We start from the raw sequence: 12,312 nt of genomic DNA on the forward strand, positions 1-12,312 counted from the left end.
AAATGGAGAATATTGAGGAGGACTTCAGTGCCACTTGTTGCTCTAGAAGAGAGGGAAAGGAGTTAAGTCTTTAAAATAGAAATGGGGTTTCAGAGAGCAGAGGGGAAAAGGCTGGGTTAGGGAGTCATTATGTGTGGGTAAAGAAAGTTGTGGATGTAACTCTTAAACAAGGTGAACAGTAAAAAGAGTACAGTCCTATATCTTACCAGTTCAAATCCAAAACGGCCAGCTTTGTATATACCAGTATATTCTCTTTATGAAGATCACTCTGTGGATTCAGTTGGTTTAATAATAAAAATGCTGAAATTACCAAATGTAAGGAAATTACTCAGCATATTTTGTGTATAAACGTAGTCATAGCTGGTTGGTGTTCTTCCCTTCTGCTGACTCTGGCAAAAAAATGATTCTTTCCAAGGATCTGTTGTTCTGCTCTTTGACTGGATATTTTGACAGGAAGCAGAGTGTGCTTTGCATTTAGAAGTGTCTAGAATTTTATTTAGACAGTCATGCCAACTGTAAATATTATTTTTTTTAGGAACCTTCCTGCAAAACCAGCAGAAGAAGCTCAGAAACACAGGCAACAGTACGAAGAAATGGTGGTTCAAGCAAAAAAAAGAGGTGATGGAATTTCTTGTCTTCAGAGGAGAAAAGTATAGGGGTGTTTCTAAACCTGGAATGCACTTGTGTGTCAGTCTGTTGCTCTGTAATGTGAGGGATCTCTGCTTCCTCTCGAAGAAGGATCACTCCCAAGAGAGAGGAGCAAAGGTCATTTTGTTGAAAAGCACAGCCCCAAGCTGAAAAGAAAATGGTCCTAGAATCCAGCAGGAAATAATTTTTCAATCCGTAACTCTTAAATGAGTGACATCTATTTGTGGGTTTAAAAATGTAGTAATATATTGAAGTCAATTGTTGATCAAATTAGTGAAGACTGGACTTAAAACTGCAGGATATTTGTCAGTTTTATGCTGGAAGCAACCTGTTCAGACTGTAGTACATAAACACATAATTTTCCACATAGGAAAATGTGTGCAGTTATGTTCATTTGATAATCACTTACTTAAAATTTACAGCTTTCTCAAGGATTTGCTCATAATTTCTTGGTATTTTCCACAGAAGTGTCGTAGTAACACTGTACCATGGACAGGAGGTAGAGGTGATGGTTGTGGTTTCTTTTGGCTGATATTTTTTACCATCTGGATTTTCTAATTAAAAATAAGCACTGCAATAATAATTCAGACTTGGGTTTTGCATCCAGTGGGAGCTACTGGAAATATTTTTTTTCCAGCTGGCCAGACACTTGAACCATATGAAACAGGGAAAAGGGTATATGAACACAGGACTTACTTGGATTCTGCAGTTGACACACTAATAGAAGTATGCTCTTGTGATTTTGAACATCATATACCCACCAGTGAGGTTCTAACTTCATGTGACTCCTGTTCAATATATCTGCTACTGTATGTGTAATCTAAAGGAATTTCTCTGTTCTTTCTTTGCATGTAGGGTGGGTGGCCTGGGGAAAATGGGATGACTGTTAGGTGATGGACCAGGTCCTTGTGCTGTCTTCATTGAAATGGAGTATGTCATTCTGTCCAGATAAATACCAAGACAAACCCATTTTCCCTAAAGGCACTCCAGATGAGCAGCTTTGCAGAGCGATACATTGTCAGGAGGTCAGGAGATCAAAGACTGTAAACACCCTCTTGTTGGTTAGAGAAAAATTGAAAGCCTGCATTTCAGCAGGCTTGAAAAGAGCTTGTATCAAAGCTGAAAACATTATGAGGCAGTTGCTATGGTTCTGCTCAGGCACAGCTTCTGTGGGGCTTTAAAGTGGATCCATCAGGTAAAATGTGTCCATTCCAAAGACCTTGTTCATGGGTCTGCTGTTCTTCAGTGAGTTCTGCTTGTCAGGTGAGCACCTCCTCATACTGTAGGCGGCATGTGAATGCACACCCATGTCCTGCTGTAGAGACTGCCTGCATTTGTCTAACAAATTTTCCAGTCATAAAAGCAGTAATTGATAATGCAGGAAGAAATATTGAGTGATAACTTAGAACTGCAAAATACATCTAAACTGGACATGAAATATGTTTTCTTGTTAGTGAAGTAAAGGCTTCCATTTGGGATGTGTAACATTTAGATTATCCATATGTGAAGTAGCATCAAAAATGTGGCACTTGTGATTTCTTGACAGTATACCTAAATTGTAATAGAACAATGAAAACAAAATAAAAATTTGTATTCATTTGGCCTGTAGTTTTGAGTCTGCTATAAAAGGGGTGGGACTTTATTAGGAAATACTCTGACCTGTTCTACTAGGTGAGGCTGTTAGCTGTCTGAAGTGTTAATTCAAAGTTAATAGTGTGGTTAGATTTGAAGAGTCAAAGAAGTCATACATTATCCATGTCCCAACTGTGGAAAATGAAACTTACCATTCCAGTTAGTTCTTTATTTGCATTTGCAGTCACTGCTCAGCTTGCTGTGTGCTTGGGAATTTTTCAGAATTCAAGCAGTCCACTGTACTTCAGGGTGAACACAATGTGCTTTATGTGGTTGCATAGCCATGACTAACTGAATATTTAGTTTCTGGTTTTCTTAACTTAGAAAGGAAATTCCTTTTTTGCAGAGCTTAAAGAAGCCCAGAAGAGAAAGAAACAACTGGAAGAACGCTGTAAACTGGAAGACAGCATTGGCAATGCTGTTTTAACTTGGAACAATGAAATCTTACCCAACTGGGAAACTATGTAAGACAGTATGTTATATTGAGTTTTAATTTAAAATTACAGGCTATATCCTGAAGAGAAGTTGCAAAGTTAGGAAGCCTAAATTTTAAATGGTCCTGGAAGCTTTTGTTAGAACATCATTATTGAACAGCTACAAAAGAAATAAGCAACATCTTTATTTCTGCAAGGTGGTTGGAAGTGATGCAGTGCTGAGTCTTACTACTTGTCTTTAATGAAGGCTGAAGATACTCAGAAACTGTGAAGCACTGAGGAGTGATCTGTGGTAGAGGATGTAAAAGCATAAGGCATAGTACTTGAACATCATCCATTTATCAGAAATGGGCTTTCCTTGACTGAGCTGTTAATGTAATATCAGTGTAGATTGAGGTATGTAAATGGTTTATGAAGCTTCTTTTAATTCTAGAATGGTGTACATGCTGGAATAATCAAATGATGGAAAAGAGAAATAGGGGAAAAGTTATTTATATTAAATGCTAGAAGATTTCCTTCAAAGTCATGGCACAGGCAGTTGATAAATTACCTTGGTGGTCTTTGCTAGTCATATAAAAAAAAAAAAAAACAGCCCCCAGCACTCCAAATACAACCACCACAACAACATAAATTATAAACCAACAGCACTCAGAAGTGCAATTTGCTTAACAATGGAATTCAGTTATCCTGAGACTATGTATTAAATAGATGGACAGAATTTGTTGGAAAATGTGTTTCTGGAGGACTGGAGTATAAAAAGCTAAGTCTAAACAAATTGTCTTCAGTATTTAAAGATACATCTGCCATGGTTGCTGTAAAAATTAGGTCACCTTTTCCTTTATTGGTTTATAAATGCAGAATTTCCCCAATGTATTCACTGTTTTACATTTTAGTTTTTGGAATCTGCTGAAAGATAAATGGATTATTGTGGTTTTACTGCTTTTCATTGGTGCTTAGGTGCTATTTTGTTCCTCCTCCTGGGCTCTCAGTTTGCTGAATATCAGCTGCATCTATTTCAAAGCCTGTTTTCTGTTAAAATGTCTTTCAAGCTCCCAGCTAAAAGTTAATCATTGTCACATCTTCATGCATTTTTCCAGAGGCACAGACCTACAAAGATAGGTGGGAAGCTGCATGTCTTTGCACAGCAGGGTGATGACAGAGGATAGACTTCCATAACTTGTTCCTGTATTTAGTCTTTCATGGAGCTGTCCAGTCTTTAGCATAGGCAGTGGCATAGGTGTGGACTTCCTTTCCATTTGTTTACTTTTTCCCTATGATTTTTGCTAATCAAGTGTGGCTGCAGATTATTCATATTGGGATTGCTGTGCTTCTGTCAATATAAAGCCGTTACATTGGAAGGAAGAAAGATTTCCTTTGCAGTTCAAAGCAAAATAGTACTAAAGAATGGGTATGTGCAAATTGTATTTTACTTCTTGGGCCGTTGATGTTCATTTTGGTTTGAATCCCATCAGCAGCGATAGGATGATATATTTGCAATTCAGCTGGCAACAAAATATTTCTTAGAATAACCTGTTTTACTTTAAACAGGTGTTGTTCACGTAAAGTCCGAGAGCTGTGGTGGCAGGGCATTCCACCGAGCGTGAGAGGCAAAGTCTGGAGCTTGGCAATTGGAAACGAGTTAAACATCACCCATGGTGAGGCTGCTGTCTTGTCGACGTTTCTTACAAAGCGAAATAGCAAGGGGACATTCTTGTATCTGTTGTGGTGTGGGTGTGAGGAAATGTTATCTAGTTACGCTTTTTTTGAGCTGCTTTGATGTGTTTTGTTCAAAAATAGTGTCTTTTAATCTTGTAGCTGTTCTAGGACTGCTGCTGTAATTGTTTCTGAGTATTGCTATCACTGTGTCTTGCTTTGATGTTGGATGGAGATGGTCAGAACTAGTGACACAACTTTTTTTTCTTTTTGAAACATAAAATTGTTGTTAATTTTGAAATGCATATGAATATGTGTATAGTGTGCTTCCTTTGATTTGAAGTAAGACAACAGGTTTATAAGAAATTAACAGACTGGCAAGATTTGTACTTTGATTTGTGAAAATAGAAATAATCTATTACTTCTGAGTACAGAAAAATTCAGCTCTGAAAGACTAACTTATGTAATTAATTCCAGCATGGAAATGTGGTAGACTGCCTGTACTCCTGCTGTATTGTGCTGCTTTTCTGTGCATTAATTAGTTATTTGACATAATTTGCTAGACTTTCCTAATTATCCATTCAGACTGTAGTTTTGAACATCAGTATTCTGCAAGAAAAAGCAAATATTTTAATGTAAAATGCAGTTTAGATTGCCTTTCCTTTTCACTTAATATGAAGTTAGAGGTGAGTGGAGCATGGCTTCCAAAACTTTAACTCAGAAGTTCTGCTACCGTTAATGCCTAGGGCAGCATTGCCCATGTGGTGGGTGGTTAGTGGACATAAGCATGTTCAAATAGTGGACTTGGTTTTGTGTTTTTCTTTTTCCAGAACTGTATGATATTTGCCTGGCTCGTGCCAAAGAGAAGTGGCGATCACTTAGTACAGGAGGGCCTGAAGTAGAATGTGAAGGTATGCTTTTTGTAAATGATTTCAGCTGTGTTACAGAATAAGACATTTTATAGACTAGTTCCTTCAAATCAAATCACATATTTTAAACAACAACAAAAAAAAAACAAAAAAAAACAAAAAAAAAAAAACAAAAACAAAACAAAAAAAAAAAAACAAAACAAAAAAAAAACAAAAAAACAAAAAAAAACCAGCTATAAAGTTGTGTCCTGGTAAAAAGAAAATGTCTTTTTGTGAAAGCAAGGAATAGCTGCATTTTTCTCAATGAAATTCTGGTGTAGTACAAAACACAATTGTTCAAGCTTTTTTTTTTAATAAACAATCTCTGGGTGCAGTTCTTACTTTGAAGCAAATATGTAGTAAAACTACAAATAGTAGTTTGGGGATTATCACTGGAATTGCAACACTAAAATACTTTTCTGCATCTATAATTTTGGGATTGCAACTCAGGTTAGAGCAGAAAATTGCATTTTAGTCCCTTATTGCAACTTTGAGCTGAAGTCATTGGTGTTTTTCAGAGAGCAGCAGGTTTTTTTTTTTTGCAGATGAAGTAGTTTGAGATTTACTAATTGGAAAAGTTGACTGGTTTTGAGAGATTAGGAAACTACATGCAAATGATTGAAATTGCCTTTAGTAAGTAATTATACTGAACAGAGGAAAAAAAAAAGGACAACATTACGTATTGGCATTTATAAGCAGAAAAATATTTTTGATTGGAAATTCCCACTTTGTTACCTTGAGAGTGTTTGTGTCTTAAATAAGATAACACCTAGTATGTTTCCAGCTTCCTCTTGCGCTTTATTTTCTGGAGTGTAGATGCTTATGTGATTGATGCTCATTGTCTATTGACAGCTTATTCAGTAAACAGCAGTAGGTAATTCCCAACTAGACAGAACAGACAATAACAGTAAGACATCTTGATTCCAGAATGAAGACTAATGCTATAGAAATATACTTGGTACAGGATCTGTTTCAGTTATGGAGAGTGTATTATAGTATCAGTTACAAGATCTGCAAAGGCTAAATAAACATGAAGCTGAAAGGAGAGCTTTCACAGTAGAAGAGATAGGTGGCATCCATCACAGGCTGCCGCTTTAGGACTTCCCTCTTCCACCACAGCTTTTTCACAGAGGCAGCTACTTTGGCATCCACTGGGAAGCCTTGGTGGTGGTGAGGGGTCACAAGTTAACAGGCTTGTATCTGTCCAATGACTTGTCAGCAGATACAGGAAAAGTGCCTGACCTGCCTTGCCCTGTATTTTTCCCCACTTCACTTCAAAACCTATTGAGGGTCACTGGGCACTGTAGGGTTCTCTAGGTCAGGATGTACTTTCTGCTGAGCCTGTCTGCTGAACTGGGGAATTGTTCTGTCTGTAGCCTTATTCCCTAGCATTCACATCAAAATACATGAATTGTGCAAAAGATAAACCTTGCTGAAAAAAAAAAAAGAGTGAACATTCACTGAATGTTTGTAATAAATGTAGTAACTTTGGCTTTTTCAGATGCTGGGTTTTCTGCAGCTGACAGGGAAGCAAGCTTGGAGTTAATAAAACTGGATATCTCAAGAACATTTCCTAGTCTCTGTATATTCCAACAAGTAAGCAATGTTAACTTTTTGTCTTGGTGTGTTGGGGAAATCAAGTTTACATAATCTGGCCTGTCCCTTGGTTGGAACAGGCTGTTGAACAGTTCTGAAGGAGCATGCATCTTGAGAGGATGAAGTTCCTAGAGATTTTAGAAAACTAGAAATAATCTAGAGGAGAGTAACATCAAGGTGCATAGAAAACCCCAAACTGTTTGGTAATCATTATGATTTATCTAATATAGTTCATGCTGGTTTCTGTTTGATGAAGTGATGCAATTGACTGTTCCAAAGTCAGTGAAATCGACACTGCTGGTTATAAATACACAGTGAGAGAGAACATCTGAAACAAATGGGACTTGTTGGCCTTTTTTTAGCTTGATACAAAACTGATTTGGCTTGTATGGTTTTAGTGTGCTTTAGTGACTCAGGTTAATCAGATTTTGTCCTTTTATGCACAGATTTCAGCAGCTCTATAAAAGGTTTAGATTGTGATAAATCAACATTTTTAGGCAAAAAACTTCTCAATTTGGAAATTCTCAGTCATTTACAGTACTCAGTGTAAGATATGGCAGTTGTTAGTAGTCAGCAATGTGAAATTCTTTTTAGCTGTACATGTTCTTCTCAATATGCTCTTTCTGTGTTATGGCATATTATTATTTTGAGTGTTTTCTTCATGGTTGACTTTTGCCTCCAGTCTCAGACAATTACGTGGTTTGCATTATTGTTCTACTGCCTTGGCACTATTGCCAGAGTGCTGCTGGCCTGTAAGGAATCTCTTAGGCTTGCATTCCTACTGTATAAGTATTTAATATCTAATCAATGTATTGGATGAACTATATGTATTTATAATAAATGGGGTTTGAGAGTTGTTTCATTCTGTTAAAGCTAAAATTATTTGGAATGGTTCAGCTGTTCTAACCTACATTGGGAAAGAGTATTACTGCTACTTTGTCAGCAGTAATAGAGACCATCTGTAGCACTGAAGTTTTTTTAACATGCTTGTTGTATAATCAGATGTATTGTGCTGTTTTTGTTTAATTATAGGGTGGTCCTTACCATGACACGTTGCACAGTATTTTAGGAGCCTATACTTGTTACAGACCTGATGTAGGCTATGTAAGTGAAGAATTTATTTTTCAGGAGTGGGGAGGGAGATATTTCTTAAAAGGAGGAAGGATTTTATTAATTAGTCATTTTTAGACCTGTATTAAATGGTTTGGAGTGGGGGGGGTTGTGTGTGCTTTTTTCTATTCCAGTACATGCTTGAGAAATGTGTATAACACTTATTTTGCTGGATTTAAGCTTTTTACAGGTTAACTAATTGGAAAATCCATATTTGTACTGAAGAATACATAATTTGAAAATTGGAATCAAAGACAAGGTGTAGTTATGTCCTTATTGTTAGTACCAGTCTTACTGAGACTGCTGTTGAATTGAAATGATTGTCATTTCTGTGCCATAGCACTGTGAGTTTCTCGACCAGTCTCTAGAGCAATGCTCATTGAAGCTACATGAGCTCAATCATTGTATTTGAAGTAGTGATTATGAGAGGTCTGAGTGAATTTCATTTAGTCTCTGTATGCAGAGCAGGGTTATACAGAGAGGTTTTTTCTTTATTGTGGAGCAGTTTTAGACAAGGCAAGTGGAGAGAGGTGATGTTCCTACTTTGTAGATAGTACAAAATGCTTGGCAAGAGCTGCTGAACATGACTGCTGGGAAATGAGACAAAGGGCAGATCAGCTGCTGTGCCTCATGTGGCACAGCAACAACCTGTTGTGTTGGGAAGGATCCTGTTCCTCAGGTTTGCAGGGATGACAATCACACCTTGCTCCACGTGACTCGCAATGGCAGCACTGCACCCTCCGGGTGAGGGAGGTTTGCCTGGATTCCACAACAGACTTTGTAGAGAAAGGGAACAATATAATGAGCTTATGGTAAATGAAACAAGAGTATAATCTTAGAGTGGTTTTGTTTATTAAATGAATCAGTGCAGTTGTTTTTAACTGCTGGTAATTTATTGAAAAACAAAAGTACAGTCTTTGTCTCTAGAGTTCAAGTTCAGCTTTCCTCAAATAAGGATCTAGATGACCCATCCCTGGGAGAAAAGGGATTACTTTGAAACACCTTATTGTTCAAAAAAATCTATATTCTGTATATTTGACAGTGTTGTCAACCTAGCCTATCCTAGGAGTTCAACTTGGAGTCTTTGAAAGAAGACAACAGGAGAATTGTTAGCTTCCATGCACTGAACTTGTGATATCAAGGGGCATGTGGGTTAAAAAGTCCTGCTTTTCTGAGCATTTCTCAAGATGCAGCAGCTCAGTGAGTGCATCAAATACTAGTGAGCATGAGGACAAAATGAGGCAATATAATAATAGAGTTACTGGTAAAGGGTAACACTTCTTCTTTCTTCAGGTGCAGGGCATGTCGTTCATAGCAGCTGTATTGATCTTGAACTTGGATACTGCAGATGCCTTCATTGCTTTTTCTAACCTTTTAAATAAACCCTGTCAGATGGCATTTTTCCGTGTGGACCATGGCCTTGTAAGTATGCAAAAAAATCTGTAATCAACATGCTGTGGATAATGTGTAGAAAAAGTTTTAAAAAATAAAAATTTATTATTTCAGTGGATTGGTAAAGAAATCAGAATTTATTTTAAATCAACACACTTTACAAGCAAAAAAAAAAAAAAAACCAACACACATATGCAGAATCCGTCAAAAAATTCAAACCCAACCAAAGATCATCCTATCAACCTTTTTGAACAAGACATGTGAATGAAATTGTTGAGTAGCTATTTTATAATGCTCAGAGAATAGCTATGAGAATATTACTGTAGGTGGTTTTCAACAATGCTGCAGTTGAAAGCTGAAAGCACCTTGATAAAAGTGTCTTGAAAGTACTTTTTATCATAGGCTAATAGGTTGCTAAAAACAGACTGTTGCAGGGAGAAGCACATTTTCCATATCTTCCTGTAGCAGCTGTGTTTGAGTCCCACAGCCTGCTTTCCAGAGAAAGGAACCTCTCACCCCTCAAGTTTTCACTAGGAGCTGATTGCCTCATTTTCTCTAGAGTCTCTGAAATTCCATGTCAGCAGGTACACCAGCAAAATAGACACATCTCCTCAAATGTGGTTTTAATTTACTTTAAAGGTATTTTTGTGTAAAATATATGGCATTCTGTATTTCTTTCTCACCTCTTAGCACTGTGAAAATAGGATCTGCCTCTTAAGAGTTCAGATGTAAGAAAACAAGAGAATGGATGATGACAACAGTCACTGTTGTTGCTTAAAAAGTAGACACTAGAAATCTTATCAGTATTCCTGCTGGAAAAGTATTCCCTGTTCAGTCCCTGAATTTCATCAGTTGTAAATACCATAGGAAAAAGTGCCACAGGGCAGACAGCATTGCTAGGAGCAGGATCAGCTATCTCCATTACAGTACTTGGAAAAGGAGGGCATGCTCATGTATTCAGTGTGTAAATACAGTTTGTGTGAAGATGGTTTTGGAATTGAATTGGATAGAATTAAGATAAATATTTTTTTAGCTGAGCTAGTGGGTTTGCAATTCTTTCAGATAGTGCTGTTCAGTTCTGTTAGCCTGGCCAAATAGGGACTATGGGATAACTGTGTGCTTACAAAGGGCAGAGATGGTGATACATGAAATATTAATGTCATGAAAGCAAACCCATGATTTAACAACACAAGGAAAATGTCATCTAGTATTTCAAAGGGACTAGTGACACTTGAGTGAGACAGTTTTTGCTTTCTGTGAACATACTAATCTGCAGTCTACCCTCATCTTTTTGTGTCAGCTTAATAAGCAAATGCTGATTCGTTGTATAGTAAATTAATAAAAAATAATACCAGTGTAAGTTAGTTGTGTGAATAATGTAATTTATACAGGTTTATCTTGATTTCTTTTGTTGGTTAATTTTATTAAACAATATTTTTTTTTATTACCACTAAGGAAAAGTCTTGTTGAATGTTGATTTGATCAAAATAACTACTTGTACTGCTGCCCACAGTACTATCAATAGATAGTAATAGACCGTAGCAGTTATGTGTAAGGTCCTGCCTCTGCTGTACTTTTGAAAGTAGGAACTTCAGTAGAATTATCATACAGTGGTGCAGATTATTTTGTAAGTAGGACTGTCTGATGCATTACCTGCTTCCTTCTTTATACTCACAAGTCTCATAGATGCTTGGATTTCATGCATTTAAAAATCCACACTGGGGAGCTGTTTCAGGGGTACAGTTCTCTAATTTCTTCCTGGATTTCTGGTGTCATGTTTGACATAAAGCTGTTTCTTTGTAACTGACAGTTTTCAGATTTCAGTAACTTCAGTTATTTCTCTAGCATACACCATCTCTGATTGACTTAAAGCCTCATACTGACTGCCAGGTTCAGGTGTTTGTCTGTCACTGTTAATGAAAGTAGTCCACCATCTGTCACTTCATTCAGAGGAAATGGGAAATGCTTCTGTAAGGACATTAAAAAAACCTGGGAGATAAACTTTTCATTCTTTAAAAGGATTTCAAACAGAAGTCTCCAAAAGGATCCCTTTTCCCTTTACTGTCGTGATGTTTTGGGGAGAAGCATTCTGTTGCAAGTCATATTTTGAAGAAATCACAGCCTTTCTTTATTGCTTTTATTGGGATTTTTATTACTGAATCATTCAAGGACTTTGCTTAACTTTTCTCCATATAGTATTAGGGACAATGATTAAATAATATTTTGTATTTAACTCTTACTTGAATTGGAAGATATTTTTAACATGTTCTCTGTTATGAAATTTGACTAAATACTTGAATTCTAAAATAGCGTAAAAGTCTTTGTGTTTAAAGCAATGAAGTTCAGGGGTTATGATGTCAGAGAGTTACAAACTGTTTCTTTTGCATAGATGTTTTTTCCCAGTCTTTGAATTTTTTTGTGTGAAACTTATATTTTCCATTTTGCAAAAGAAATGCCTATTTTCTAAATGTAGAATGTGTGGTATTATGTTGGTATTAGACTATTAGAATAGCTTTGGCATTAGATTGTGATTTATGACTTGAATATACTGGACTCTTCATTGTTGCTGTGGAGTATTAACATTATTTTAGTTTTGTATTTCATTATGTTCCATTGGGTCTTGGATTTTATTCAGTGTAATATTAAATTACTGCCACAAGCATAAAACACCATTCTGTTATAATTATTTTGAAAAATCAGCCAAAAACTTCCCTCCTGCTGGTATTTTTCTTTCCAAAGGAAGCTGGCCAAGACCCAAAGAAAATGTTTGTTACATTGTTTAGTATGAGAATCATATATAGAGTAGATCTTAAACTCTTAGTGCTTGCAGATGCTGCCTTTTATGTAAATGCTTAGCTCTTTATAGTATCATGTAATTCATTGATCCTATTTTTGAAGAGTGTTAATCCTACAACAGATAATACATTTAAGCTTACTAA

General features: G+C 36.5%; 1 protein-coding gene across 2 annotated transcripts in view; it reads left to right on the forward strand.

Annotated features, from left to right (window-relative positions):
- Positions 1–12,312, forward strand: part of TBC1D14 (TBC1 domain family member 14) — a 65,200-nt gene that overhangs the window by 38,300 nt on the left and 14,588 nt on the right. For both annotated transcript variants that reach the window (XM_053975719.1, XM_053975720.1), the window contains 7 exons: positions 536–618; positions 2,627–2,744; positions 4,263–4,369; positions 5,198–5,278; positions 6,777–6,871; positions 7,904–7,975; positions 9,275–9,403. In XM_053975719.1, coding sequence (XP_053831694.1) covers positions 536–618; positions 2,627–2,744; positions 4,263–4,369; positions 5,198–5,278; positions 6,777–6,871; positions 7,904–7,975; positions 9,275–9,403 — 685 coding nt within the window. The remainder of the gene's footprint in view (positions 1–535; positions 619–2,626; positions 2,745–4,262; positions 4,370–5,197; positions 5,279–6,776; positions 6,872–7,903; positions 7,976–9,274; positions 9,404–12,312) is intronic.

This window comes from Vidua macroura, chromosome 4, assembly GCF_024509145.1.
Source record: "Vidua macroura isolate BioBank_ID:100142 chromosome 4, ASM2450914v1, whole genome shotgun sequence".
Taxonomy (NCBI): Eukaryota; Metazoa; Chordata; class Aves; order Passeriformes; family Viduidae; genus Vidua; species Vidua macroura.